The 14900-nt window shown below is 40.4% G+C and overlaps 1 protein-coding gene across 50 annotated transcripts in view; it reads left to right on the top strand.

Moving 5' to 3' along the window:
• Positions 1–14900, top strand: part of LOC6617946 (sodium channel protein para) — a 63577-nt gene that overhangs the window by 15359 nt on the left and 33318 nt on the right. For 30 of the 50 annotated variants that reach the window (XM_032724595.1, XM_032724579.1, XM_032724592.1 and 27 more), the window contains 10 exons: positions 1286–1414; positions 4470–4561; positions 4663–4939; positions 5056–5365; positions 6529–6837; positions 10246–10308; positions 11907–12087; positions 12147–12358; positions 12434–12533; positions 12771–12839. In XM_032724595.1, coding sequence (XP_032580486.1) covers positions 1286–1414; positions 4470–4561; positions 4663–4939; positions 5056–5365; positions 6529–6837; positions 10246–10308; positions 11907–12087; positions 12147–12358; positions 12434–12533; positions 12771–12839 — 1742 coding nt within the window. The remainder of the gene's footprint in view (positions 1–1285; positions 1415–4469; positions 4562–4662; positions 4940–5055; positions 5366–6528; positions 6838–10245; positions 10309–11906; positions 12088–12146; positions 12359–12433; positions 12534–12770; positions 12840–14900) is intronic. The other 20 variants (XM_032724602.1, XM_032724582.1, XM_032724598.1 and 17 more) reach the window with 2 other exon arrangements.

Below are 14900 nucleotides of genomic sequence, written 5' to 3'. Positions count from 1 at the left end.
ACGGGCATTGGGGCCTAGGTCAGACGCATTCCCAGCACCAGCACCCCCCCCCCCCCCCCCCCCCCCCCCCCCCCCATAAAACCGCCCAGCAACCCTCCTGCAGCGACTTTAAACTAGTTGCGGCGCCCAAAGGACAACGAGCACTGTCTGAAATGCTGGCTGAAATCTGTCAAATGGCTAACCAGGCAGCGGGGGTATAACAGCAGGCGGAGCAGAGTGAGCAGGGTGACCAAGGGGGGGCGTGCCTGGGTCGGCCAGTTGGCCGAAGGTCGGCCTATTGATCTGACACCCACACACGAACAGCATCCCTTGCACAAGCACACGCACACAGAGACAAAGGCAGCGTCAAGCGGTTGGTGGTTAAGTATTAACCATTATTGACATTGACAATTGTCTATCTGCATCTGCAATTCAGTAATTAGGACGCTGGAGCACTTGCCAAGTGTCCTTTTGATGTGGAATGCAAGGCATTCCTTTCAGTACCTGTGCACCCAAGAAATGTTGCTGTGATTATGGAATATAATGGGTTAATTTCAATCGCTAAGTACACTTCTGGGAACTCATTTAGGTAGCATTCGCTTCGGTTTGGATAGCACATTCAATTTATTGTCTTAATTTACTAAATATTAAACAAAACTTTCTGAAAAAGTATTTTATAACTGTGTGTGTGTGTGACCCTTTGGAGTGCTAGTTGAGTGGACGTGGCTGTTGTGGTAAGGCACATAAATCTAGGACAATAGAAAAGGCAATTTGTGAATCTCATATTCAGATACTATCTGGTTGGGGTTGTGGCATCATTCACACAACCCGATGCCAAAGGTTAGGCTAATCATTTAAGTTAGTTTTAACGAGTACGTGTAACTATGAAGTTTCGGAATATATCCTTGGAACACTACGACAATCCGGAATGCAAATGGTATAACAACGTTGGATGAAATTGTGGAGAGCACCGAAATTGGGAGCCATAAAAAGTGTAGCCTACTTTTAAGCGCGATTTTTCCACCACTCAATGCAACTAACTCTTAATCAATATTTGATTTTCGATTTCTGTGTAACAGTTAAACATCTATATTCTTGGTCAACCTTTAACAATTGGTTTTAGTTTTTGTGTGTCTGTTCTTCACGTATTTTTTTTCATTAATTGTGTTGATGACCCATCATCTAAGGCAGTCTAACCAAAAAAAAAAAATAAAAATAAAAAATCAACATTTCAAGCCACATTTGAAGTGCATAAAAGCCAAGAAGACAACAACAAATTGCATTTCGAAATTCAATTCGTTTTTAGGGTGATATTCACCGGAATCTACACATTTGAATCAGCTGTTAAAGTGATGGCACGAGGTTTCATTTTATGCCCGTTTACGTATCTTAGAGATGCATGGAATTGGCTGGACTTCGTAGTAATAGCTTTAGCGTGAGTTATATAAACCTATATATAATACTATATATTACTTAATTCAATTGAATAATAAATTATCATCCATTCGTATATCACGCTTACAAATACCCATTGCATATTGCCTGGGCACCAAAAATACATGTATCTCTTATAGTTTATACTTACATAAACAAGTAATTTATTTCAATCAGAATAATTTATGGAAATTTTAAACACTTTGAAACCATAAAGATAGTGTTTTTGGTGCTTAGCAGTATCTTTCGCACCAATGTATCATCTATAAGGACCAGCTCTTGTTTTTTGCGTTGCCTTTGACTTAAGATTTGCTTTCGTATTGGTATCGTAACTAAATCATCCATCGTAAAAGCCGTAGTCACACGAATCTGAATAGCTGGCCTATCCACCCACTCAACCCGAATTTTCTTCCCATTTTCCCACGACATGTTTTCTGTTTTCTGTTTTATGAATTTTTATTTCATTTTCCGTTCCGAGTTTACAGTCAGTTGACTTCCGATTACAAAATAGCGCTATTTGCATATAATATTTATTATTATTATCAATTTATGCAAAGCATTCACACACCCACACGTTCACACTTCATTAACATAATCGTGTCCACACAACCAATACACATACACTTGCAAAAGTGTGCGTGGGAGTCGCGCAATTAGCAGCATCAAGTTGAGTCAATCAATGAAAGCGAAAAAACGAAAAAAAATACATAAAAAACAAGGCTGAATGCGGCGTTAACCGATTTACAGACATATGCATACATGCACATTATTCTGGTCCATTAAATGCAATCAAAGAGACAGCTGTGTGTCCTATCAGCATCTGTAATGTCAGAAATGAGCTCGAAATACGCGAAAGGCGCAGTAAAAAATCGTAGAAAACTCATGGGGCATAACAAAGTGTCGGCATTTCTCAATTAAAAGAATGAATATCCAAAGTAAATTCAAGTCTGGCAATACTTACATTCATCAATTCATTGTATTGAGAGTAATACCTTTTTTTTTACTGCAAAGTAAAATGCATTTCCACCTTGTAAGCTCAGCAATTACTGGCTGACTAAGCAATAATAAAGTAAATTTATATTTATTTATAAATAGGGCTACATGTAGAGGTGATTTTCAGAATTAATCAAAGCGTAGAGAGGCCAACGGAAATATTCAAAAGTAGAGCTCAAACCGAATTAAAATGAACGGAGCCGCAGAACCAAAGAGCAAATGGAATTACATTCATTAGAGTCAGCAGTTGGAAAATAATAAAAACGGTAAAAAAAAAAAAAAAAAAAACAGGAAGGAGGGGCAGCCACAAGAAAAGCAGCTATGGCCATAGAAATTCTATAGAATTATACACGTTACACGCGATGGGGGAAACAAAAAAAGTCGTGTTAACGGAGCATTTTTATTGATTTATTTTTGCCGTTTCTAATGACGCGCCCAACCACACACATACTCATACAAATACACTCACACCCGCACATACATACACTCATACAATGGCACATGACTGGATTTTCTACGATTACTTTCCAGGCACACTCACACTCACACACACACACATAAAAATGCCATAAACAAATTTTTGGTCGCTCAAGTTAATTTTTGTTCCATTTCCCAGCTTTTGGTTTATATTTTTCTTCTCTTCTCTCCTCTTTTCCTCTTTGTATTTGTGATTGCCGCTTTGCCTTGTTCTTTTTGTCGTTTCGTGACAATTCCATTTCATTGCTTTCTGCTTCATTTTAAGCATTTATTGGAGCTGTCTATTTGCCATACATTTTTCTTATTTTTCTTATTTTTTTTTTTTTTGTTTTTCTGGGTGGCCAACGAGGGGAATGAAAGAGGAGAACGGGGACAAGGAGGAGGTGACTATGTCGTGCGGCACATTTGCCTGGTGGCTCCGCCAGGACGCGCAGCCTTGGCTCGTCAATGCCAGGCACGACATTTTAAAGCTCCCGGCTTAAAGCATTCTGCATTTTCCATTCCCCCCCCTCTCCCTTTTTCACGAAGAGTTTCACCAGAGTTGGCGGCGAATGCAGGCCACTTTCCGCAGAAGCCCCGGATTCAGACAGAAATAGGGTCTCCCGCCGGTTAAATCGAACTGCCTATCCAATTTGCAAGCGTATACGTGTTATATACTTCTCAACCAATTGCATCTAAAAGTATGACCAACATGGCGTATACGCAATTTATTACGTATACGCAGGGTAATGACGTATGAATTACTTGTAATGCTCGAGAGAGTAAAACTCCTTGAATACCCAATTATTAAAACAATGTTAATAATCTTCTGATCTAGTGGGAAGATCTTTTCATTACATTTTTGCTTTTGGCCCTCTCATATTTATCCGAAAAATGGTCAGTTATACGACAGCAGTGCACCCAATGGCAGACAAATCGATAAATATTCATGAAAAATAAATGGAACCGCTTTTGCTAGTGGCACTTGTCGTAGGTAACCCACCCACTCTCCAACTAGCAGCGAGAATTCCCAAAGGATGACGTACGACGGGTCACTGGGAAGCACTTTCTGGTGCGGGGGCTAAGCAGGCTCTATTAATATGCTTTTTTATGGCCAGCCACGGTGAAAGAAAATTGATCGGTGGATATGGGGGAGCGGGACACAATGTAGTGGGAAATGGGAAGTGGGCCAGGTGAAGCTAATTTACAAAATGTGTAATAAACTTGGGCCGGTCGCAGCTTTATTTATTTTAGTACCTATGCTTGGGGGCATATGTCAAAGTTCGCATTCATTTGGGCTTTTTATGGCATACAAGCATACCTTTCATTCATACAAACACACACACACACTCACTCGTTTGATTTACCTTAATTGCTTTGTAAAGAACAACGAACGAATAATGAACCCACAACATTTGTAATTATATCGAATGCAATCGAATCAAATCGAATCGAAGCAAATTCTATAAATAAACTGAATAAACTAATTGCATGCCTATAGCACTCTAATTACTAATACTCGATGACATTCTGTGTGTATATCCGTATCTGTATCTCAACCTGTATCTGCTGCCCCAACAAATCAACGATCTATACCCGAACCGCAGTTATGTGACCATGGGTATAGATTTAGGTAATCTAGCAGCCCTGCGAACGTTTAGGGTGCTGCGAGCGCTTAAAACCGTAGCCATTGTGCCAGGTATGGAATCTGCATATGATAGGCATATTAACTAATTTATCGAAATTCATATGCATTAATCGAATAAACACTATCCACCCGATAAAATATTCCACGAACAGGCTTGAAGACCATCGTCGGCGCCGTCATCGAATCGGTGAAGAATCTGCGCGATGTGATAATCCTGACCATGTTCTCCCTGTCGGTGTTCGCGTTGATGGGCCTACAGATCTACATGGGCGTGCTCACGCAGAAGTGCATCAAGAAGTTCCCGCTGGACGGCTCCTGGGGCAATCTGACCGACGAGAACTGGGACTATCACAATCGCAATAGCTCCAATTGGTACTCCGAGGACGAGGGCATCTCATTTCCGTTGTGCGGCAATATATCCGGTGCGGGGTAAGTGCATTATCGATTGCATCCGATATGGATATCCTATGCTGCATAGCTGCGTTTATCGATTATAAACTCTGTTGTGATCTATCTACTTTCCATGCGATCCCATTCGATACCAGGCAATGCGACGACGACTACGTGTGCCTGCAGGGGTTTGGTCCGAATCCGAATTACGGCTACACCAGCTTCGATTCGTTCGGATGGGCTTTCCTGTCCGCCTTCCGGCTGATGACACAGGACTTCTGGGAGGACCTGTACCAGCTGGTGTTGCGCGCCGCCGGACCATGGCACATGCTGTTCTTTATAGTCATCATCTTCCTAGGTTCATTCTATCTTGTGAATTTGATTTTGGCCATTGTTGCCATGTCGTATGACGAATTGCAAAAGAAGGCCGAAGAAGAAGAGGCTGCCGAAGAGGAGGCGATACGTGTAAGTAGACACCCAGACCAACTGCCCCAGACAACTGCAACAGCAACAGCAACTGCAGCTGCAACTGCCACTGCAACTGCAGCAGCAAGTGCTACGCAGTGGGACAAGAACAGAAAAAAGTACAGTACAGAACCACTTACTACTACCATACCGTACTAAATACCATACACAACTAGCACAGTTGTGGTAGATAATTTCAATTTCGATTGTTGCCGGAACTCGATCGAATATTGAGAATATCTACCCGTACCAATGACTTGAATACAGCAGCAACCACAACAGACTTGCTTTTTTCTTTTGTATGTACCATGTGAATATGAATATCAATATCAATATGAATATCAATATCAATATCAATATGATTATGAGTATGAATATGAATTTGAGTCGACTACTCGTATGTATATCGTGTATCGTATATCGTATGCCCTAATATCGTATGCTTTAGCTAACTGTCTATGAAACTTAATCAACTAAAAACTATCGCAACATCTTATCAAAACTACTCTGTCTATCCTGTACTTTTCAATCATTGTGTATAAAGTGTCGAGCTCGGTTCCGTCTGATACTGTCATCCAGTAACTGTTATAGGACCTGGTCCTAATCACGAACCATTTAGCTTTCAAAGTTCCTGGAACTCTATCTCTCCATGTGTACTTATATATTTTATCTTGTATGTAAACTCTTTGGAGATATACTCGTACTTACTTATGATTTTAGTGCACCATTAGTTCCGATCCTGTCACTAGTCACAAACGATTAACGGAAATAACAAAAGAAGAAATCAAATTACTCACAACCTATACTTACTATCTCTCTCTCTATATATATATAAATATCTATATAAATATGTATCGAATAAGTTCCACCCCTATATCCAAAATCCTGACCCCTCGACCCATCCCATACCGAAACGAAAACTAAACCGACCCAGCACAGCACCTTACTGTATGATTTCATTTGATCTGTGTACTTATGTATCAACCATAACCGATCAAAGTAGTGTTGTAGTTTTGCTTTTAGTAATGTACCAAACTCCAAACCCCTATTGAGAAGTCCCATTCCTACCCTCAAATAGCCCCAAATCCAATCCTCCGGATGTGTGAGATTGCGGAGTGATGGGACTGTACATAATCGCTAATTGCCATACACAATTGTTGTAGGAAGCGGAAGAAGCTGCCGCCGCCAAAGCGGCCAAGCTGGAGGAGCGGGCCAATGCGCAGGCTCAGGCAGCAGCGGATGCGGCTGCCGCCGAAGAGGCTGCACTGCATCCGGAAATGGCCAAGAGTCCGACGTATTCTTGCATCAGCTATGAGCTATTTGTTGGCGGCGAGAAGGGCAACGATGACAACAACAAAGAGAAGATGTCCATTCGGAGCGTCGAGGTGGAGTCGGAGTCGGTGAGCGTTATACAAAGACAACCAGCACCTACCACAGCACACCAAGCTACCAAAGTTCGTAAAGTGAGCACGGTAAGTATTCCGAGCGCAGGCGCAGCATTTTTCTTTACCTTCCTTTCCATTCCAGTCTTTTGTGTTCCGTTCCATTCCGTAACGTTCCGTTTCGTTCCCTTCTTTTCAGTTTGATTCCATTTGACGAGTTTCCGTTTCCGTGTTCGTTTCGTTTATCGTTCTCCATACAAATCCTATTCGTTTCGATACTGCTTTCCGTTTCTTTCGTTTCCGTTTAGCTTTTTGCGTTTTGGGCTCTACTGTACCCAATGTCGTTAGACCTAGATGTGTTAACTGTACTTGAATTGTGTTTGGTTGGCCCGACGGGCCACCGATTATTATATACATACATATATGCATATGTGTTGGCTTGAGTTGCTTTTGGCCTCGGTTAGGTTGCTTTTCCGTTGCGTTTTCGTTATTCTAATCGCCTCCCCTGCAAGGGTCTTGTCTTCCGATCGCTGCCTATCGATCACCGATCACTGGGCTCCACTTTCAGCTTGCGTTGCAGCTTCGAGTCCCTCCAAGAGCTATCGACTAATCGCGTCGCCGCTACCGATAAAGTTAGAGCTACAGTAAAAGCTACAGTTATAGTAACCGTTACCGCTATCGTTACATTGCCATTGCATTGTTATCGAACCTGAGTTCCAGTTATCGCCTATCATTTTGTATCGTTTCTCGTCGATTTTCTTTGGATTAGTTTGATAATTTTGTTAGATCTTTCCCTTTTTTGATTGGATCGTACATTTCGTGCCTTATATGCTGTATAAATTTACCCGTATGATCATGCAACTAGATATTGAATCCTTTCATACCTGTATATGGATATAGTGTTAGTGCGTGTCGATATGTATGTATGTTCTTTGATGTTCTTGTATGTATGTTCTTTTTTTTACCTATCTATCTCTATCTATCTATAACTATGTCTTTCTTCTTCTTTAATTATTCTTCTGTTTTATTTTTCCACTATCATTTCCGTTCGTTTTGTGCATGCGAGTGCCTGTGTGTGCGTGAGTGTCGGCGGGATATACATAGATTCCCAGACAGTTTTCCAGTTCTATTGTAGGAGCTTTTGACAATGATTTTCCATTTGCCTAGCTTCAAATTTGTATTTGTTTTGAGTTTTGTCCTTACTGATTTCTTAATTTTCCTTATCATTTCGATTCGTTTCGATTTTGGGTCATTGCTCGGAATGCTTTAGGTAACATCAAAAACTCCTTATCAAAGTATATACATATGTATGTTATGGATGCTTTGACAATTGGCTTCGTAACGCATTCTGCAACGCTAACGGAACCAATAAAAATCATAGGCTTCAGATTCGTCAACTTGGCTTGACTATTGGACCTGCGCTTAAAGGCTTTGAACCCATATAAGAACCACTGCGTTTTTTCGGTTTTTGATTTGACTTCATTTTCGACTATTGTTTTGGATTCGATTTCGGTTGAATACATACTGTTCTCGATCCCTGGCCATAGCCACCGATCAATGGTTTCTTTTAGTTGATGTTGAGTTCCTGTTCCGATATTTCGTTTAATGTTCCGTTTTGATATTTGTTGATATATTGTACGATAGAGTTTCGGATTTGATAATTTCTGTGGCTGCATAACCATTGCATGCATTGATCGAACGTTACATTTCCCGTTATAGCATTTATAAATGTATAACAATTATAACAGTTGACACACGCCACAATCGATTTCCGAAAATTAGAATCCATTGATTGGAGAAAGTTGCCACTTGTGCTCGTAGCACCAGATTGAATAGAAATAAATTGAATCAAAACGAATCGAGTCCAATCGACCAGTGTACCTATCGGGCAAGCGATAACCAATTGCGATAACCATAGATTTTTCTCTTCATCGCTATGCTAGCTATGTACCTCTCACGAAACACGGATTTTTTGGCAAATGGCAAGCGATTGCTTTTCAGCACAGCTACACTTACACAAAACACGCGCGCAATTGGAGGATCTCTGCGATAACCAATAGCCAATAACCGATAATAAGCGGTTCCCTTTATCGAGCAGCTAACGCTCAGGTGCTGAACATAAAGTTTTCGGCTTTTCCGTTTAAGTTATGAGCCCGCTAACACAGCAATGAACCGCCTTGAATACCTAAGATAATGAAAACACTATTTCACACGATATTAACCTAACCGATATACTGATTGATAACTCGCTATTGCTATCTCGCTCTCGCTCGCTCGCTAGCTCGTTCTAACCAACCATCTATTTTGCTCAGGGCAGCCTCAGATAGTTTTCGATGAGAGCAGAAACTATTTGGGATTGACCGTTGATCGTATATCGATAAGTCCCCAGTTGCCTCAGGTAGGTTGCTCTCTCTCTCTCGCTCCTATTCTATTTCTCTCTCTCTCTCTCACACACACACACTCTTTCTCTATCCAACTTTCTTTCTGTCTGGCTCTGTTAAAACAACCAAAGCGAACTTACACAGACAAGAAACAAAACACGCGTACACACCCAAAAACCGAAATCAGTGTCTGATTAGGACTCAAGGCAGAGCCTGGTTCGATGAAATCCGTCTAGACATACCGTGTAGATGATATATATCCCCATTTTCGATCCGTTGGCCGCCCCCTTTGCCATGTCCTGCTGAGTATGCAACGAAAAAAGAGATCGAAAGCGCAGTAGAGTTGTGAATTGAAACTAGAAATGCATCCGTACGAAGTTTGGAAGAGATTTGCCTAGAGTTGATTGTAGAACTTAACGATTAACACTTGATTCTGATTTTGGATTGTTTTCGTTTTCATTATTGAGCCGGCTTTTCCGCCAATGGGACCGATCTTCCCGATCGACGTTTGTTCAAATCTTTTCGTTTTCCGTATTGTTCCATTGAAGTTTTCTCTTTTGTTGGTTGATATGATTCTTGATCTAAGAACTGTATAAGTATTTAACCCTGTTTGGAACATTTTAGTTATTTAGTTCTCCAACCCCGACCCTTAAATATTTAGCTAAACGAATCAACTTTTTAATCAAACGCTACGCTGAAGTAGAACCGAAATCACAACACAAATTTAAAACTCAACTCAACCGTTCACTAAACTACAAAATGTAAAATAGTTGCTATCTTATCATGTTAAAAAGAACACATACATAATATTAACCCAATATGTACACATACAGAAACACACTCACACACAAAACACACGCGTATTCTCACAACTAACCGCTCCAAGTAATAACTTTTCCTTTAAATCGTAGACAACAAAACCAAATAATTTATGCCAAGCCCCAAAAAAACGTTTTTGTACAAAATATAAATATACATTTATCCATAGATAATAAAATCGCAATCGAGGAATATATATATTTTATTTGATTCATTTTTCTTTTTCTTCTTCTATTTATACTTTGTTTGTACAACAAATGAAAAATGAAAACGAACCGAAAATAAAAAACAAACTTAGACATCCTTATCCTTACCTGGTTCACCGTTTAACATACGCAGGGGATCACGTAGTTCTCACAAGGTAAGCGCCCAACACACACACACACACACACACACACACACACACACACACTCGAACGCTCCACACCCACTGACACCCCACACAGATACACCGTCCACTAACACAGACACGGATTTGCGTTACACACATACACACACCCCACATCATCGGCCATGCGGATCTTTGATCCGAAACCGTGGAATTGGCCATAGATCATCAGAGATCACAGTTCACAAGTCACGAATCACAACAGCCACACTCGTCGATCATCTGAGACTGAAAGTCACCCGTCTTAGTCTTAGCCAAGTAATCGTATCTCGTAGGCAGTTGCTACCGTACAGCGTTTAGAACATAACATATTTAGTTTTCGGATCGGTTTCCATTCAACACTGAAACGATGTCCTTCGATCATGAACTCCACATTTAAGCGACTAGTTAGCGTAGCATCTGTAATATCCGATCATCTTTGGATACGAGAGTCATATGTGGCACTAACCATATCGATAAGCTTTCGCATTTGCATTACCATAACATAGCCATAATCACATAGTCATACTCACCTAATCGTCTATTACTGTCTACATGTTTTTATGGTTTCCTACTCTTCGATAATTGTGTTTCCTTGTTTGGCCTTGTTTTGTGTATCGCTGTATCTTCATATCCCTCAATATACTCAATATACTGTTATATATGTATACTATCGTGCATATCCATCTATAACGTATAGTCGTCTAACTAACTGTACTGCTCTTAACTGTACTCGGTTGTAAGTGTGTCTGTCTCTGTGTACCTGTCCTATGTACCTCCTCTGTACAACTGTACAACTGTACCATTGTACACTGTATACATGATTAGCTTGATCTCAGCAGTGGGCTTCGAAGGGAACAGTTCTCGTCCGGATGTCACTCATCTCTCGGTCACTGTTACGCGGTCACTGCCACAATCGCAACCACTGTCACCGCTCACTGTCACTGTCACAATCACCCTCACTGTCATGTCTCGATGTGCATTCTTATGATCGTTTTGCCCTTTGATTTGTAACCTTACCAGTCTTATTTGTTTTAAGTTTTTAGTTATCTGTACGTACTACGTCTATGTGTACGCAAAACCACCAAAAATAACAAAGCAACCAATGAAACCAGTAAACTCTTTGTAGTCTGACTGTGGTCCGTTCTCATTCTACTTTCCTTACCAAATAAAATACTAATTAATATACGAAATCAGCTTAGATCACGCAATCTGAACTGATTTAGTTGCCAGATCATTTGATTTGTTCTTCCGCTCTTGATTTGTTATTGTTGTCTATAATTGCTCATTTCAATCACATCGACAACGAGTCTAATATGGCGAAGAATACCCAGCGTCATAACTCTCACCACTCTCGGCAAATACCACCTAATACCTACTCCTACTACTGCTCTCTGCTGTATAACTACTTTGTAATAACTCTAATTACGACTATATATCAATATATATGAATATATGTAATATACAATGCTGTGTGCCTTCACTGAATGCGCGAGTGGGTGCGTGTGTGTGCGAGTGTGCAAGTGGGTGCCAGAGGGTCAAAGCAGATGAACTAACCAAACCCAATTCCATATCCATGTAACCATGTCCAGTACACGATACGGAACGGACGTGGCCGCTTTGGTATACCCGGTAGCGATCGTAAACCATTGGTATTGTCAACATATCAGGATGCCCAGCAGCACTTGCCCTATGCCGACGACTCGAATGCCGTCACCCCGATGTCCGAAGAGAATGGGGCCATCATAGTGCCCGTGTACTATGGCAATCTAGGTGAGTTGATGTGCTGTTATGCCGCTTAAACGCCTGACTCTAACATGATTTCCTTTCAGGTTCTCGGCACTCATCGTATACCTCGCATCAGTCCCGAATATCGTATACCTCACATGGCGATCTACTCGGCGGCATGGCCGTCATGGGCGTCAGCACAATGACCAAGGAGAGCAAATTACGCAACCGCAACACACGCAATCAATCAGTGGGCGCCACCAATGGCGGCACCACCTGTCTGGACACCAATCACAAGCTCGATCATCGCGACTACGTAAGCCTCTTTACTTCTGCTTACAGGCAATCGGTTGTTATCGATTTCAACAACCGACTATTTCGATAATTACAGGAAATTGGCCTGGAGTGCACGGACGAAGCTGGCAAGATTAAACATCATGACAATCCTTTTATCGAGCCCGTCCAGACACAAACGGTGGTTGACATGAAAGGTAGGATATAATCGAAATACACCCCTATATAGCATATATTGATATGCTATAAGTATTATAGCATATAGCATTATATTTCATCTTTGATTTTCTTTAAGCTAAAAGCGATTTCATATTTTATAAAGGTAATGCCTTTAAGTCTTTTCAATGCCTTACGGTTAAAGTGGATAGATGCAATATCTTCGATTATTCTTATTACACACACGATAACCCCCCATTGCGTTTTGTTCCTTTCAGATGTGATGGTCCTGAATGATATCATCGAACAGGCCGCTGGTCGGCACAGTCGGGCAAGCGATCGCGGTGGTAAGTGGATTGATACAAGCTTACCGATGTCTGTAATTGTTTACTATCGATTAATCTCCATTCCGTTCATTCTGTACATTCTTGCATCCTAATCGATATCGATCGTCGTCTCTTTTGTGTTAACCTTACATGTGCATTGTTCGATTTGGTTTCCGTTTCCTGTTTCGTTATCATGTAAATACAATACTGTAAAAACAGCCTTGCGAGAGCGCGGGGAATAAAGATTGCCAGTCGATTTTCCCCGACAATCTCTTCTCTTTTAAACAATTTAAATTTTTTGCTTTACAAAAAAACAGCATAATAGCTTAAGATCATCTCCAGACCAATTTCTTAAAACAAAATAAAAATAAATAACAAATGGAGTGACAGTTTCATTGAGCTGGCCATCATGGCTGTTCCGACAAAAATTTAATTTAATTTGCCCTCATATTTTATGCATTTCATTTTGCATTTTGATTGCGGTCTTGTTTTGATTTTATCGGTTCGCATGCGTTTTGTGACCCCGCCTGGCCGAGTCCTTCGGCCGGTTGATTGATTGGTTGAATGACTGATGGCTGAAGCGAATGTGCCAGTGGGTCCTGCTCCTAGAGCTCGCATGCGGCCTGCATCCTGTGCATCCCGCGCATCCCTCGATTGATAACTGATAGCCGATAACCAATAACCGATATCCCCATTTCCGTCGGCGAAGAGCGAACGTTTCGTTTCTTTTGTTTATATATATTTCACCCATTGCATTATTCTTTGTGTTCTGTTCTGCATTCTAACTCTTCTCTCGCGTGCATACCTATATATATATATTTTAATAATTTTAATTTTTTTTTTTACATTCCTCTGTTCTAAGCTGAACAAAAACAAGCAAAACTTATTTTATATATATACTTATGCATATGTATCCAAACATATATATATATATACTCCAATGAATGACTTCTTTGACTCGTCCATTTTATTTAATGCCGTTGATGCTAACAGAAGAAAGCGAACAAGCAAAAATGACAAAACCAATACAACAAATGTTTAAAAACAAACAAAAACAACAGTCCGTTCGAAAACATTAAAAAATGCAGTTAGCAAGCCACACTCACACAGCCAAACAGCCACACACCCATATATAATTAGAGTTATTTCCTCACACACACATATACACACGCGTACTGCGGGAGAGCAAGGCGCTCTCTATAAAGCCTTTCTCCGCTTTCTCTCAGAAACGTAAAGCATTCGCATTTCGCACGCTGCCGCTGCCGCTCTCACCCACACACGGACACTTAACACACACACACACACACACACTGAGCAGCCGGAGAGGTGACGAAATCTCCTTTCCTGCCAGTCACGACAGTGTTTCGTCACGAAGGCTGCTCCTTCGAGAGGCTCAATTTGACAAAAACTTTCAAAAAGACTTTAAAAAAATTCAAGTAAATCGCAAAATTCGATTTTCGTCCCTTGTTGGTTACAATGCTAAATGTTTTACCTTTCGTTACCTATTTATTTTAGTGCATGCCTAAACTAGATACTTGTATATTTTGAATATTTTAGAAAACTGCCTAACTAGATAAATATATTTTTTACGTACATTTTGTCATATTTGGTAGTTATTTTGAATTTTGGCCTAATAAAATGCGTAAGAAACAACGGTAAATTTGCTAATACTAGAGCATGCTTTTGTTGATCAGTTCGTAGTTCATTATTTAGTACAATCACATTCACAATTATCCAATGATTTCATGATTATAAACAATATCCTTAGAACTAATTTAACTGGTAATTGAAGCGCCGAACAACGATTGTATTGGAATATGATTCGAGTAGTATTTAATTTGTGACTTTTCAGAGTATCCGTATAGATTCCGAAATCAACTATCCCAGCCAAGAATCAAAATGTAGTTAGTTAACAGAATTAGTAGCATATAATTAGAATTCGTTCAGATTTTAGTAGAGAAGTGTCAACATCGATTAGCCGAATACCAAATTGTCGTTAAAATCTGCGGGTGTCGAAGTAAAGATATTCCTAATGTAAAGATGGCAGAAGATCGAAGCATATTAATTTCAACGTAGCAATTT

Source organism: Drosophila sechellia, chromosome X, assembly GCF_004382195.2.
Source record: "Drosophila sechellia strain sech25 chromosome X, ASM438219v1, whole genome shotgun sequence".
NCBI classification, from domain to species: Eukaryota; Metazoa; Arthropoda; class Insecta; order Diptera; family Drosophilidae; genus Drosophila; species Drosophila sechellia.
This window is presented reverse-complemented; position numbering and strand designations above follow the sequence as displayed.